The following is a 12,000-nucleotide window of genomic DNA, read 5'->3' as shown; positions in this document are numbered from 1 at the left end:
GAGACTCTGTAATTGACGGCAGACCGTGATGACGAGCGGGATATCCTCTCTGATTTAGATACCAAGACGCCAACCAGGAGCCAAGAAGAGGCCAAGAAACCAAGAAGACTCAGCCAGTGGAAAAGAGCCAGTTCACCTGGTGTTATTGTAGTTTGCAAGTGCAAGACTATTTCGGTAATCAGTGAAGTCAATGGCTCGTCCAAATCGTACCATGGAATCTTTTTTGTGTTTTGAGTTTTGTACCAATGCGACGGTCCGGATACCAAGCCTCTAAGACGGCCTAGACCTTTTCATACTACGTATGTTGATGTACGATTTCGCCTTGAGGCTTCTAGTGTATTGAATCTCAGCAATGCTGTATCCTTTCGCACAGCAGGGAGCCGTGATGTTCTTCAACTGATTCACGTTAGGTCTCAACTTGTGTGAGATGGACTGAGAGAGAAGCATTCTAGTTTCAATGCAATGAAGACGTATGAGACTGCAGGTCTCTTTTGATACTTCTTCCATGTACCAGGTCCAGAAATCTATGCTACGTGTATCCGTGCCAAAAACACCAAGAAGCTTGGCTCGTCCCGGCTGACGTACGACAACGCGATCCACCACCACCACCGCACCAAGTAAGCGCGCAACACTCCCACATTGGCACATGAAAAAGGGGAAATCACCGCCAAGCAGAGCCAAGTGTAAAATGAGCGCAACACGCATCTTAGTCCCGTTTCCATAGTCCAAAACCCCAATAAAGCCCTGCTGTCATTGCATCCATTCAAAGATATAGACACCATGGACGCCCGTCGTTTACTTTCTGTCCCTCGACCGTGTCTTTCTCTTCAGATATCCATTGGTGTCCATCGCTCTCTCGGTGACAGCGACTCGATAAAAGGAAGACAGACAGACAGACAGAAGAAACGACAGTCCGTGAGGGTACTTGATCAGCAAAACAACGAGGGCCTTCATGGCTACCCCCACAAACCACCCCGTCACGAACCCCAAAGAGGGCGTCACATACCTCACCGAAGACGAAATCACCTCCTTCCTCGACGACCTAGACCACAACGGCGACGGCTACATCGACTACGCCGAAGTCGAAGCCAAACTCGACGCCGCCCACGACGAGCTCGCGCCCGGCGGTCAGGTGAAACCTCACCACGTCATCAGCCGTCACGCCTCTCCAGAGAAACCAAATCAGTCGTCTTCCTCGTCAGACGAGAACCGCCTCCGCCATGAATTCCTCCGCTCCGTAATGGGCCTCGCCGGCTCCGACGACGACGACGACGACACCTCCCGCACCCACCGCATCCCCCGCGCCGCCTTCGCAGCCCGCGTCCGCGAATGGAAAATCCCCTCCCTGAAACAAGACGCCGACTCGGAAACCTCCCAGCGAGACTTCATCCAGCACCTCCGCCTCTCCCGCCGCCTCCGAGCCTACTGGGCCGTCCACGGCCCCGAAATCGCCTTCCTAGGCCTCGTCGCATCCTCCCTCATCGCCTTCGGCGTCTGGCAATGCGTCAAATACGCCACCACCCCCCAGTACCGCGCCGCCTTCGGCTGGGGCGTCGTCCTCGCAAAGACCTGCGCCGGCATGCTCTACCCGACCTTCTTCTTCCTCATCCTCAGCATGTCGCGCTACTTCTCCACCATGCTCCGCCGCTCCTACCGCGTTTCTCGTTTCATCAACTGGGACCTCAGCCAGAGCTTCCACATCAAGATCTCGTGCCTCGCGCTCGCGCTCGCGACGCTGCACGCCGTAGGCCACCTCACGGGCTCCTTCTACCACGGGAGCCGACCCGAAAACCAGGACGCCGTGGCAGCCGTCCTAGGCCCGGACGCGGTGCCGAGGCCGTACGTCGAGTACGTCCGCTCGCTGCCGGGATTCACGGGTATCACGGCGTTAGGCCTCTTCTACCTCCTCGCCCTGCTCAGCATGCCTGCCGTGCGGCGTTGGAACTACGAGGTTTTTCAGCTGGCGCACCTGCTCATGTACCCCATCATCGGCCTCATGATGGCCCACGGCACCGCGGCGCTGCTGCAGTGGCCCATGTTCGGCTACTTCCTCGCCGTGCCGACGCTGTTGATTCTCGTCGAGCGCGTCGTCCGCGTCGGTACCGGGTTCCACAGGATCAGGGCGACACTGACGGTGCTCGACGGCGAGACGGTCGAGGTCGCGGCCACGATCCCCAGCGAGCGCATGTGGAAGTACAGGGCCGGGCAGTACGTGTTTCTACAGGTGCCTGCCATCAGCGCTTTCCAGTGGCATCCGTTCACCGTCTCCATTTGTAAGGGGCGGGAGTTCCAGTTACATATCAAGACGGATGGGAACTGGACGAAGCGGCTTCGCGATCTAGGCGGGAAAGGAGAGGAAGGAGCCGATGCAGCAACGGAGATTGAGGTGGGTATCAACGGACCCTTTGGTGCGCCGGCTCAGCGATTTTACGATTTCAACCACACCATCATCGTGGGTTCAGGCATCGGCGTCACGCCCTTCTCGGGCATCCTCGCGGACCTGCAGGCGCGCGATGACGAGGAGCACGGGGGCCCGACACACCCGCATCAGCACCGCGCCCACCAACACCGCCACGACTCGGAGACGACCGTCGTGGCGGAGAAGAAAGAGACCAACGAGCGAAAGGGTTCAGAATCGACAATGGCAGCAGCAACGACAACAGAGGCCCCGGATGGAAACGACCCCACGAAGCCCCCTAACCCGTCAGAAGCCTTCACCTTCGCCCCCGACTACCGCCGCGTAGACTTCCACTGGACGGTCCGCGACCGAAACTACCTCCTCTGGATCGCCGACCTCCTCAACTCGGTCTCGCGAAGCCAGGACTGGCACCGCCGCCACGAGGGCCCATCTCAGCACCTCGACATCCGCATCGCCACGCACGTCACCCAGAAACGCAGGGACATTGTCACGCACGTGTACCGCTGGCTTCTCGAGATGCACCGCACCGAGGAGCACCCAGAGAGCCCGCTGACGGGCTTGCTGAACCCGACGCACTTTGGGCGGCCCGACTTTGATGCCATATTAGATAGGCACTACGAGGACATGCGGAGGTTCCGTGCCAGCAAGAGGATGAAAGCGAACGCGGGCGGCGGGGCCGCAGCCGACAGCATGGCAAACGCAGGGGAGGTGGGAACAGACGGGAACCACCGCAGCGAAAATGGGGACGCTAGAGCCGACGACCGCGGTAGTACCCGAGGCGCTAGCGGCGAGCGGCGGGACGTGGAGGAGGAGGATGAGGAGCTAAAGGTCGGAGTCTTTTACTGCGGAGCGCCGGTGGTCGGGGAGATCCTGGCAGACAAGTGCCGGCAGCTCACGGTGCGGGGGCGGCACGACGGCAGCAAGATTGAGTATCACTTCATGATTGAAGTCTTTGGGTAATGGTTTTTCTGCTCCGCGCTCCGTACATGTAGCTTTGGACGATAGCTTTGGTCTTTGTCAATGGTTGGATTGAGCAGCAAATTGGAGATATAGTTCGGTCGGCCGCACTCGCGGGCGCTGGTGTTAGCTGTTGGTCTGAGTTGGTTCTGAGTAAGACCAAACGCAAAATAATGAGAAGAACCATAGAGGCACAGAACAGCAACCCGCTCGGGGAACCGCTCGTGAGTTCGGGATTCCCTAGAGATGATCACGTTCCTGTCTCCCCGACAGGCTGACGTGGATGGGCGACGAATCCTAATCAGGCATGCCACGAGTTAATTGTATGGGCCAAACTGCGTTTTCAGTCCCACTACAATGCCTTTCTGTCGTCGTCGTCTTGCTCTAATCCAGAACGTGCACGCGCGCGCGCGGCCGTCGGAACTCTCGCCCTGCGTGAACGAGGATATCGAGTCGGGTTCAGGCCCGTCTCAACAGACGGACGCGCGCCATCGTCTAGGGATCTGTCGTAGGAGAAAAAACTCGCAGGAACCTGTGCACAGGGAAAAGGGAAAAAAAGTTGTCTCCCCGCGTCGGGCCCCCTTTCTCTCCCCTCTCTCTCTCCAGCCATCATCCCTCGTCATAAGTCCAGGTCGGCCTTTTTTGCCGATGGTTCCATGAACCTGGACTTTCTCTCTTTTTTCCCGCACCGCAAAGTGTTTCTGGTTGGCCATTTTTATTTCTCCGACGAAGAGTCCTTGGACAAGGGTCCCGGGGTCTTGATGCCCAGTCGTCTCTATGGTGAGGTGCATGTTGCGCGACTCGCTCGTCCTCCGGTTCCCACTTGACACACGTCTTGTCTTGGTCTCGCCTTTACGCGCCAGATCTTCCCTCCCCTCTTCTCCATCCTCGTCCTTCTACCCCACTCAACCATGATCTAAATTCGACCATTGTGTGTGAGTGTGTGCCTGGTTTTCGATGTAGTGTTGCATTGTCAAGTGTTGGGCCTTTTTTTTCTTCCCTAGGGCCTAGTGTGCCAAGGGATATGGGGGAGGGGGGGCCCAACTCTGACAGGCAGAGGAGACAACGTGAAGGAGGCCAGGAGCCAAGAAGAAACGTTGCGGGGACGTCGATCACGGGCTTCAGTAACTGCAGCATGCAGCAGACGGAAGCACGCTCAAGCTTTTGACGAAGAAAAAGCCCTGCAGATTCCACAACGGAGAGGAAAATCTGGCCATTCTTGGCTTTTCCTCCGTATGCCAGACGCCATGTGCCAGAACGGGGCCCTTGTCGCCGACACGGTCGCGAGCAACGGTAACAGATGCCGCTGCCACTCTGCATCCCTTCACCTCACCCCCCTCTTCCCGTCGCCACCACTGCAGGCGAACGGCATGAGAGACCTGTGAGAAGGGGCCAAGGACGACGAATGGATGACACACAGAGTTTTCCAGACGACAACAGACCCCGCCAGGACGCTCGAGATGAAAATTTGTGAACAAGCCAACCGTTGCTTGGTCCGGCCACGAGATGACGAAGCTCGTTAGAAGCTCACCATCTAGTCCATTCTCGCCCAAAGATTCATCTGCGGCCGCGAAAGACCCCTTTTCGACGCTCCGGCCAAGCCAGTGAGCACTAGAGTTGAGGAGAAAAGGAAAACACCGGACCAAAGGGTTCGTATATACGAGGCGCCCTCTTCGCACAGCATTCTATTCGAAAAACTGTAATTCGCAATTCGAACTATCAAAGATATCAACTCGAGACTCCAAGGCACGGTATTGCATTGAGCCGCAATCGCCAAGATGTCTTTGCTGATCTACACTGGGCTAGTCAGTTGATCTAGAATGGTGCGAGAATGACTTGGTAGCGTAGGCGGGATGTGCGTTTGGATCTGCTTGCTCTGTTACATCGCGCTCTCGTCCTCTTGGCACACTTGATTGACATTCTGCTGCCAGAGCTTGGTCTCTGCAAGGTTTTGAATGAGGAGATATGCTCGTAGGCTCGCAGGGCCCGTAGTCCAAAAATGGACTCTTTGGTTTCTGGGGCTGGTGTTGAGCAGTCGAGTGGCTGGCATCGTACGGCGGCGGATTCCCTACCTCTCGCCTCCATACCCATCCCTCGACCCCTACCCAACCGAACCGACCACTCACAGTACACGCGTAGACGCAAACTGGTCCTAATCTTGAGGCGACACCATGAGGCCGAGACGACTCTGGACAGGCTGACCTTGCTTTTCTCCATGGTTTGGTAGTGCTGTCGATCGATCAGCAGTGTTTCGTCGCGTCCGGGCTGGGGTGTCTGAAACGGACAATGCGTGGGCGCCGGGATGGACGTTGGAGTGAGAGGGGCCTGCCAAAACATGCCGTTTGAGCCGCATCTGAGGCACTGAAAATGCTGGCGGGGGAGGCTATCGTAGCAATGGCGGCATCTACATGCCGCATTCTCTATGTGCCGTGGGCAATTCTTCTGGTTTTCGAAAACGTCGTTCATGGGAAAAGAGTCCGTGATGTTTCTTCTTTCGCCCATTAGCGCCCTCCCACTTTCCGAGGAAGGGGGGGACACGTCAGGTTTATAGCGTGTAACAACTGTGAATGTCAATGATCACAGATTTTGTAACACATGATTGAGGCTCAAACCAGGGCAATCTGGCCTGTCGACGGCAGGTGTTGCCGTGAGGTCAAACAGAAGAATACGCCATAGAAACGGCGCTAGAGCCATGACCACTGGCTAGCAGTACCACGCCGAGGAACATCCAAGTTAGCAAGTAGGACATTTGACATTTGGGTTTTTTTGCTTGCTTTCGCCATCCCATTCGGGACTATGCGCTTACTGTAGACAGAGTAGAGAGCGAAAGAGAGCGAGACCGGGTGTGAGTGGGCACAACCGGCCAGGCACTGCGTAGCGGAAGAGGGGGTTGAGACATGCCATCTGAAGGACGATTCGTTGGATGGGCGAGCGACTACTATGGTGTCCAGAGTGCGTTTGGTATGTCGGTTTCGTGCGAGTGCCGTAAAAGAGAGGGGACGCTGGAGATGGGATGAGTATCCACGGACGGTTGCGAGCCGGCAGGGGTCGGTGGATGGAAATCCGCGAGGGGTGTAGGAGAGGGTTTGGTATAAGACTTGGCCACGTCTTCCCCCAAAATCTTCTCCCAACGGTCCTGTCACCTGCGGTCATCTCATCCTCCCGATCCCTTCACTTCTTTACACTCGCCTTTCTTTTATTGCGGCCGGACCGCCTTTTTTTAAACACCCCAAACGACGAAACGTTCCACTCCATCAGCCGTCAATATGCAGCTTTCATTCCTCCTCGTTCCCCTTCTGTCCATCACGGCCTTGGCCAAGGACCACAATGGCGGTGGCGGCAAGAACTCGACAGAGGCTCAGTGCAAGCGCTTCCTGAAGGGTGAGAAGTTGGTCAAGGTCGCCGGCAACGATACTCTCCTCGCCGAGATCACCAACAATAACGCAACAAAGATCGACTTCATCAAAAAGAAGGCCGCCGAGGTCCAGCCCAAGCTCGACGAGGCCAAGAAGAACTCGACCTTGATGACGACCTGCGACCAGGTTCGTGCTGTTCAGCAGGAGAACGGACAGTGCCGCTTCATGAAGCGCATGGACAAGTTGGAGAAGCTGGTTGCCAATGAGACTGCCCTCAACGCTGTCACCAAGAACAACGCCACCAAGGCCGACAAGCTCAAGGCTTTCGCCCAGAAGGGCCAGGCCAAGCTCACCGACCTGCAGAAGAACACCACTCTCCTCTCGTACTGCTCCGTTCAGACCACCAAGGGAGAGTGCAAGCAGATGAACAAGTTGAAGTGAGTGACTCCTCTCAGCGCTAATTCGACGAGCAATATGCTAACCACAACGCCACTATAGCAAGCTTGTTGCTCTTTCCAAGAATGACACTGCCCTGAACGACAAGTTCAAGGGCAACACCACCAAGATCGAGAAGTTCAAGGCCAAGGCTGCCAAGCAGGAGGCCAAGCTCAACGCCATGATGAACAACTCAACGCTCATGGGCGTCTGCCAGCAGCTCAAGGCCGGCAATGGTGGTGGCAGCAAGGGCGGATCCAACAACAGCCAGAACGGTATCGACAGCGGCGCAGCCGGTGTCAGAGCCGCTGGCGCCCTCAGCTTGGCTGCCGTTGTCAGCGTTGTCGTCGGCCTGATGATGTAAATTATCAGATCGGTGTGAGTTGGAACTTGTTTGCGGGGCATAAACGTGGTCGTCGGTCTCGAGTAACAACGCGGGGGGGGGGACCGGCGCCATCTGCCACGACCTTGACGCATGCATGCGTCTTGTACAAAACCGCTGTCGATTAGCTGGGGATACATCTTAGTGTTTCACTCATTCGGATGGCTCGACGTGGACCTGACTTGGTCAGTCTGACGTTAGATGGGCTCCAAGCTATGATTATATTCATATGTAATGAGTGGCTCAAGGGTAATGTGTTGGTAGAGCAAAGAGAAAATTGGAAAGTTACAGTCGTTACCAGGTTGTCGAGGTGTGATCAATGTGTGATTTGTCTAGTCCCGAGTTTCCGCAATCGAGTTCCAAGGGTCTATGTCTGCTGTATCAATTCGTTCGAGTTCTTTATTAGCTTGGCTTCTGGTACTGGATAAGATTTTGCCAAATGTTTCCCGTAGCATTACCAAGTCCGAGATTGGCATGCTCATGAGGATGGTGTGCCAGGTGGTGGGCAAGCTATGGGTTGATGGGATTTCAAAATGCGCTGGATAGACGTTAGCATGGTAACTGAGACATAAATGATTGATCTTCCTACCGACTTTGCAAGAAAGGAAAAATTGGAGAAAACTTGGAAAGCAATTTACTCAATGCTCAAATCGACGGCAAAAGATATGTCGAGTAGCGCCTGAGAAGCTCCTGTAGGCGTTTCAGGCTCGAGGGTCAGAACGCTTATCATAGTTCGTAAATGTCACAATGATACTGTTCGATTAACAACATACCTGTGTGATGTCATTGCTCCTTAAAAATTGCTGGAAAAGCCTTTGATCCATCCGAATCGGAAGAAAAGAATGTGAGAAGAAATGCTCTACATGTCGAAGTAGTCGCATGGCACATCCAGGAGACCACTGTCAATGCCTGTACCGGAAGTGATTGCCGCAATTCTCTGTTGTAACTCGCCATGGAAGGCCGCTTTTTCAGCGGAAGTCCAAGGCAGTATGGGGGACCACCGAGCAGGAGGTTTAGCTCGGCGTCCCCGGCGACTGCCGGTCCGGCCGCCCCTGACCTCTGGTCTAGAGTCGGAACCCCGGGTCTTCCTAGCGTTCCGGGTTCGCCTTGGCAACGGAGTGCTTGTAGTATTGTCGTCCTGGGTATCCTTCTGTGGCTCCGCTCCGAAAGTCAACACTTTCTGGAAGGTGGGCGTTGCGGTGGAGTTTACGGGAGAAGACGGAACGGGATCACGGATAATGTCGTTGTCGTTCTCGTCGTTGACTTCGTCGACGGTAGGTAGGCGAATGACGGGGGATGCGGTCAGCAGACTCCACGTGGGGCTTCGGACACCGGTCGAAAAACACTTGCTACTCTCCGCAGCTTTATGGTCGTCAGGAATCTGGTCGTCAATCTCATTCACGAGATCGGCCATACCTGCCGTCGTTCCGCGCGAGGACTCCTCGCTAGTGACGCCTTCGCCGTGATGGACTGAAGTCTGGACATCATGCGATTGAGCTCTCAGAGTCCCAGCATAGTCGCTCAGGCTTGGGGCAGCCGAGCGACGGAACTGAGGCTGTGGTGTGACGAGACGGTATTCCGAGTAGCTGCCTTGCAGATTCTCCGTTGCCGTCTTTGGTTTGGGTGTCGGGGCCAGTGATCGGCGGAACGGGGGAGGTTCGACGATACCGGCCGACACTGAGCTCTGATATGAGCCTGGGGAGATTGCAGAGGAGAAGACGGAAGATCTCCGAGACTGCGGCGTGCTTGTCTGAGCTGGTTGAGGGTCATCGTCTCGAAAACTCTCTGTGGTTGCTTGAGGGGAGCAGAACGCAGGAGACATGTTGAATATGCTGATAGCTTTGATGGTGATGTCGTGGGTGTCTGCAAAGGTCCTGGAGTGTGTATCTTCTGCCTGCGCAAAAAAGGTTCTAAGAGACTGTTAGTTTCTCTGTCTTTTGCTTGGAGTGCTGAATGCCTCGGAAAGAATAAGACTTACTCGTAGGAAGCCGGGTGTTTGCAAGAAAAGAAAACAGAGAACGTGGTAATATTTGGTTAGTTGGCTCCGGACGCCAGAATGGAGGAGATGGCCGATGTGAGGAGGGAGCGGACGGGCGGAAGGAAAAGAAGATGAGTTAAACGACATGGAAGGAACCAGATTTCGAGACTGACCGCCAGCTCAACCGATTTTCGAGCGGGTACCAAGCAGTGATATGGCTTAGGAAGGAGCAGCTGCGAGAAAGTCTGGGGCGCCTTCCTCAACCAAGAATCGCTCGACCTCCCTACTTAGCCTCGAAAGAAACGGCCTGAAAGGTAAGGTAAGATCTAGCGAAGGGAATGAACAGTTTGTGCCAGCAAAATGGAAATTCGATAATAGAAGGTCTGTATTGATAATCACTTATACGAGAGGAGCCTTGAGAGTCTTTTTTCGCAAGTCTACGGGTCGCAACTGACACTTGAGAAGGTTCCATGAAGCACCCTGTATGGGTTTTCTCATCGACCCAATTCCAAATTCGACATACTCCAGGCAATAGAGATATATACCAGACCTGGAGTTTACTACGTAGCAAGGCGCCAGGAACCATAATAATATGTTATCGCGATTCCCTGTCCACTAGCCTAGTCAGGAATCTCGCCTAACATACGGAAAGATGATCAGTTTGTAATAGTTCCAAAGGAACAGTGATCAACCTCATCACTGCATTTTCCTATCGTACACCTACAACACTGATATCTAAAAGGGGACAAGGGTGAATTCCGAACGCCTTCCAGTGAAGCCGTTATTGTAGTCATCTCCGACTACGGCGAAGCTCTTAATGGCGCTCACAGCAGTACGTTCCGCCGAGCCCTCGACAATCATGGTCGACACCTTGAGGACCTTGTCGCCCTCAACAAGGGGAATCAAAATGCTCTTCCCGTCCTCGTGCTCAAAAAAGGCACGCTGAAGCACTTTCCAACACCCGTCTTGCGTCCCCTGAATCCAATTGACAAACTTCACCTTCTTATCATCCTCCGGTGAGGCATCGTCTGCAATTGTTCGGTCTTTCCTATACTCCCTCAATCGTCTGTTAAACTGCTTAATATGCTCAGGCATATCCTCGACGGGTACGGAGTCCACCCGTCCCAACTTAATCCTCTTCTCTGTGCCCGTGGTCTGGCTGATTGCAGAGGACCACACGCCGCCCAGCACGCGCTGCCGCGTCGCAATTTCGTCGGCGGTCCACTTCGACCAAGCAATCCAGCGGTCGTGGTTTGTGATCTTCGGCGCGTGCGGAGGTGCTCCGAATGAGTCCTCCATGAAACCCCCAGTGGATTGTTTCCAGCCGACGTTCACGTGCGGAGGGACGTGGAGACCTCTATTTAGACCGTCGACGAGCATCTCGGCGGCCGGCGGCGTGACAATGTCGAGCAGCTGCTGCGTGCTGCAGTTTTCCGGGATCGGGATGCCTGGAAGCGGCGTCTGAGCCAGAATGTCACCGTGATCAAAGTCTTTGTGATCTAGGGTCTGAAGTGTGATGCCTGTGTGCGTGCGCCCTTGTAGAAGCGTATGTTGGAGGGGCGCGGGACCGCGGAAGCTGGAGAATTTGGTGGTTGAGAGGGCTGTGTGACGATGGGGAGGCAAACGTGGATGAGAACTCACTCTGGGAGCAGTGATGGGTGAACGTTTAAGCCTCCGTACTTTGCCATCTTGAGTAATCTCGGCGGCACGAAAAGACCAAAAGAGACGGCAATGATGAGATTGAAGTCGCTAGGTGGCTGCGTGCGTCAGTTTGATGGCACTTGATTGATGGGAAAGAGGAGCCGCAATACCTGCCACTTGGTAAACGTGTCTCTCACGTGAATCGGCAAACTGAGTTGCTGAGCGAGGGTCTTCAACGGAACTATTGCCAGTTGTCAGCTCACATTAATCATCCACAGTCATCAACCTCATGAGAGTCTAGACGGCGCCCACATACCCTCACGAACATTCTTCATCCCTCTCCCCGACGGCTTGCTCGGCCGAACAACGACTTCCAGCGACTCAATGAGTTCCGGGTTTCGCTTCCTTTCCGCGGTCAGCGCGGTCAGCGCCGCGCAGCTGAAGTTGTCCGAGCCGCAGAAGAGGATCCGGAGCGGGTCCGAGACGCGGCCGGCGCCGGTCGCTGCGCCGGAGTAGAATCGGGCGCCCGACCGGCACGTCGTTGCAGCTGGCACCCGCGCAAAGGCGGCTGATCGGAGGGCCAGCCACGTCATGATGTCGAATGATGCTCTGATTATTTGCGAGACATTTTAACTCGTAAAGGTTTCTTATTCACGGGTGCGGTATTCTCGCTTCAATCGACGTATCTTTTTTTGATGGCCTTCAAGGTCTCATGAGATGCTGAGTAAAAGTGGACCTTGAACGGTATGCCACCTGAGGTTTGAGGTGATACGGGTACATGCATTTGAACGCTTTATGCATCCAGCGGGGCGAACTCCCTATAATCGTCCTG

General features: G+C 55.0%; 4 protein-coding genes across 4 annotated transcripts; 2 read left to right on the top strand and 2 right to left on the bottom strand.

The window, feature by feature from the left end:
* Positions 1 to 952: 952 nt before the first annotated feature.
* Positions 953 to 3,379, top strand: CTAM01_03678 (FAD-binding domain-containing protein; the record flags this gene model as incomplete). Its single annotated transcript, XM_060519710.1, has 1 exon — positions 953 to 3,379. One exon carries the CDS (start codon positions 953 to 955, stop codon positions 3,377 to 3,379), a length of 2,427 nt encoding a protein of 808 aa, XP_060385916.1.
* A 3,263-nt stretch (positions 3,380 to 6,642) lies between these two features.
* CTAM01_03677 (uncharacterized protein) lies at positions 6,643 to 7,531 on the top strand (the record flags this gene model as incomplete). The annotated part of the gene is made up of 2 exons (XM_060519709.1): positions 6,643 to 7,169; positions 7,231 to 7,531. 2 exons carry the CDS (start codon positions 6,643 to 6,645, stop codon positions 7,529 to 7,531), a joined length of 828 nt encoding a protein of 275 aa, XP_060385915.1.
* Positions 7,532 to 8,408: 877 nt separating this feature from the next.
* Positions 8,409 to 9,371, bottom strand: CTAM01_03676 (uncharacterized protein; the record flags this gene model as incomplete). Its single annotated transcript, XM_060519708.1, has 1 exon — positions 8,409 to 9,371. One exon carries the CDS (start codon positions 9,369 to 9,371, stop codon positions 8,409 to 8,411), a length of 963 nt encoding a protein of 320 aa, XP_060385914.1.
* An 891-nt stretch (positions 9,372 to 10,262) lies between these two features.
* On the bottom strand, positions 10,263 to 11,761 carry CTAM01_03675 (formyl transferase; the record flags this gene model as incomplete). Its single annotated transcript, XM_060519707.1, has 4 exons — positions 10,263 to 11,103; positions 11,169 to 11,284; positions 11,339 to 11,409; positions 11,485 to 11,761. The coding sequence occupies 4 exons, from the start codon at positions 11,759 to 11,761 to the stop codon at positions 10,263 to 10,265; spliced, it is 1,305 nt and encodes a 434-aa protein (XP_060385913.1).
* Positions 11,762 to 12,000: the final 239 nt, after the last annotated feature.

Source organism: Colletotrichum tamarilloi (assembly GCF_030869305.1).
Source record: "Colletotrichum tamarilloi strain Tom-12 chromosome Unknown Scaffold_8.1, whole genome shotgun sequence".
Taxonomy (NCBI): domain Eukaryota; kingdom Fungi; phylum Ascomycota; class Sordariomycetes; order Glomerellales; family Glomerellaceae; genus Colletotrichum; species Colletotrichum tamarilloi.
Note: the sequence above shows the minus strand (reverse complement) of the source record. Positions and strands in the feature narration are given on the sequence as shown.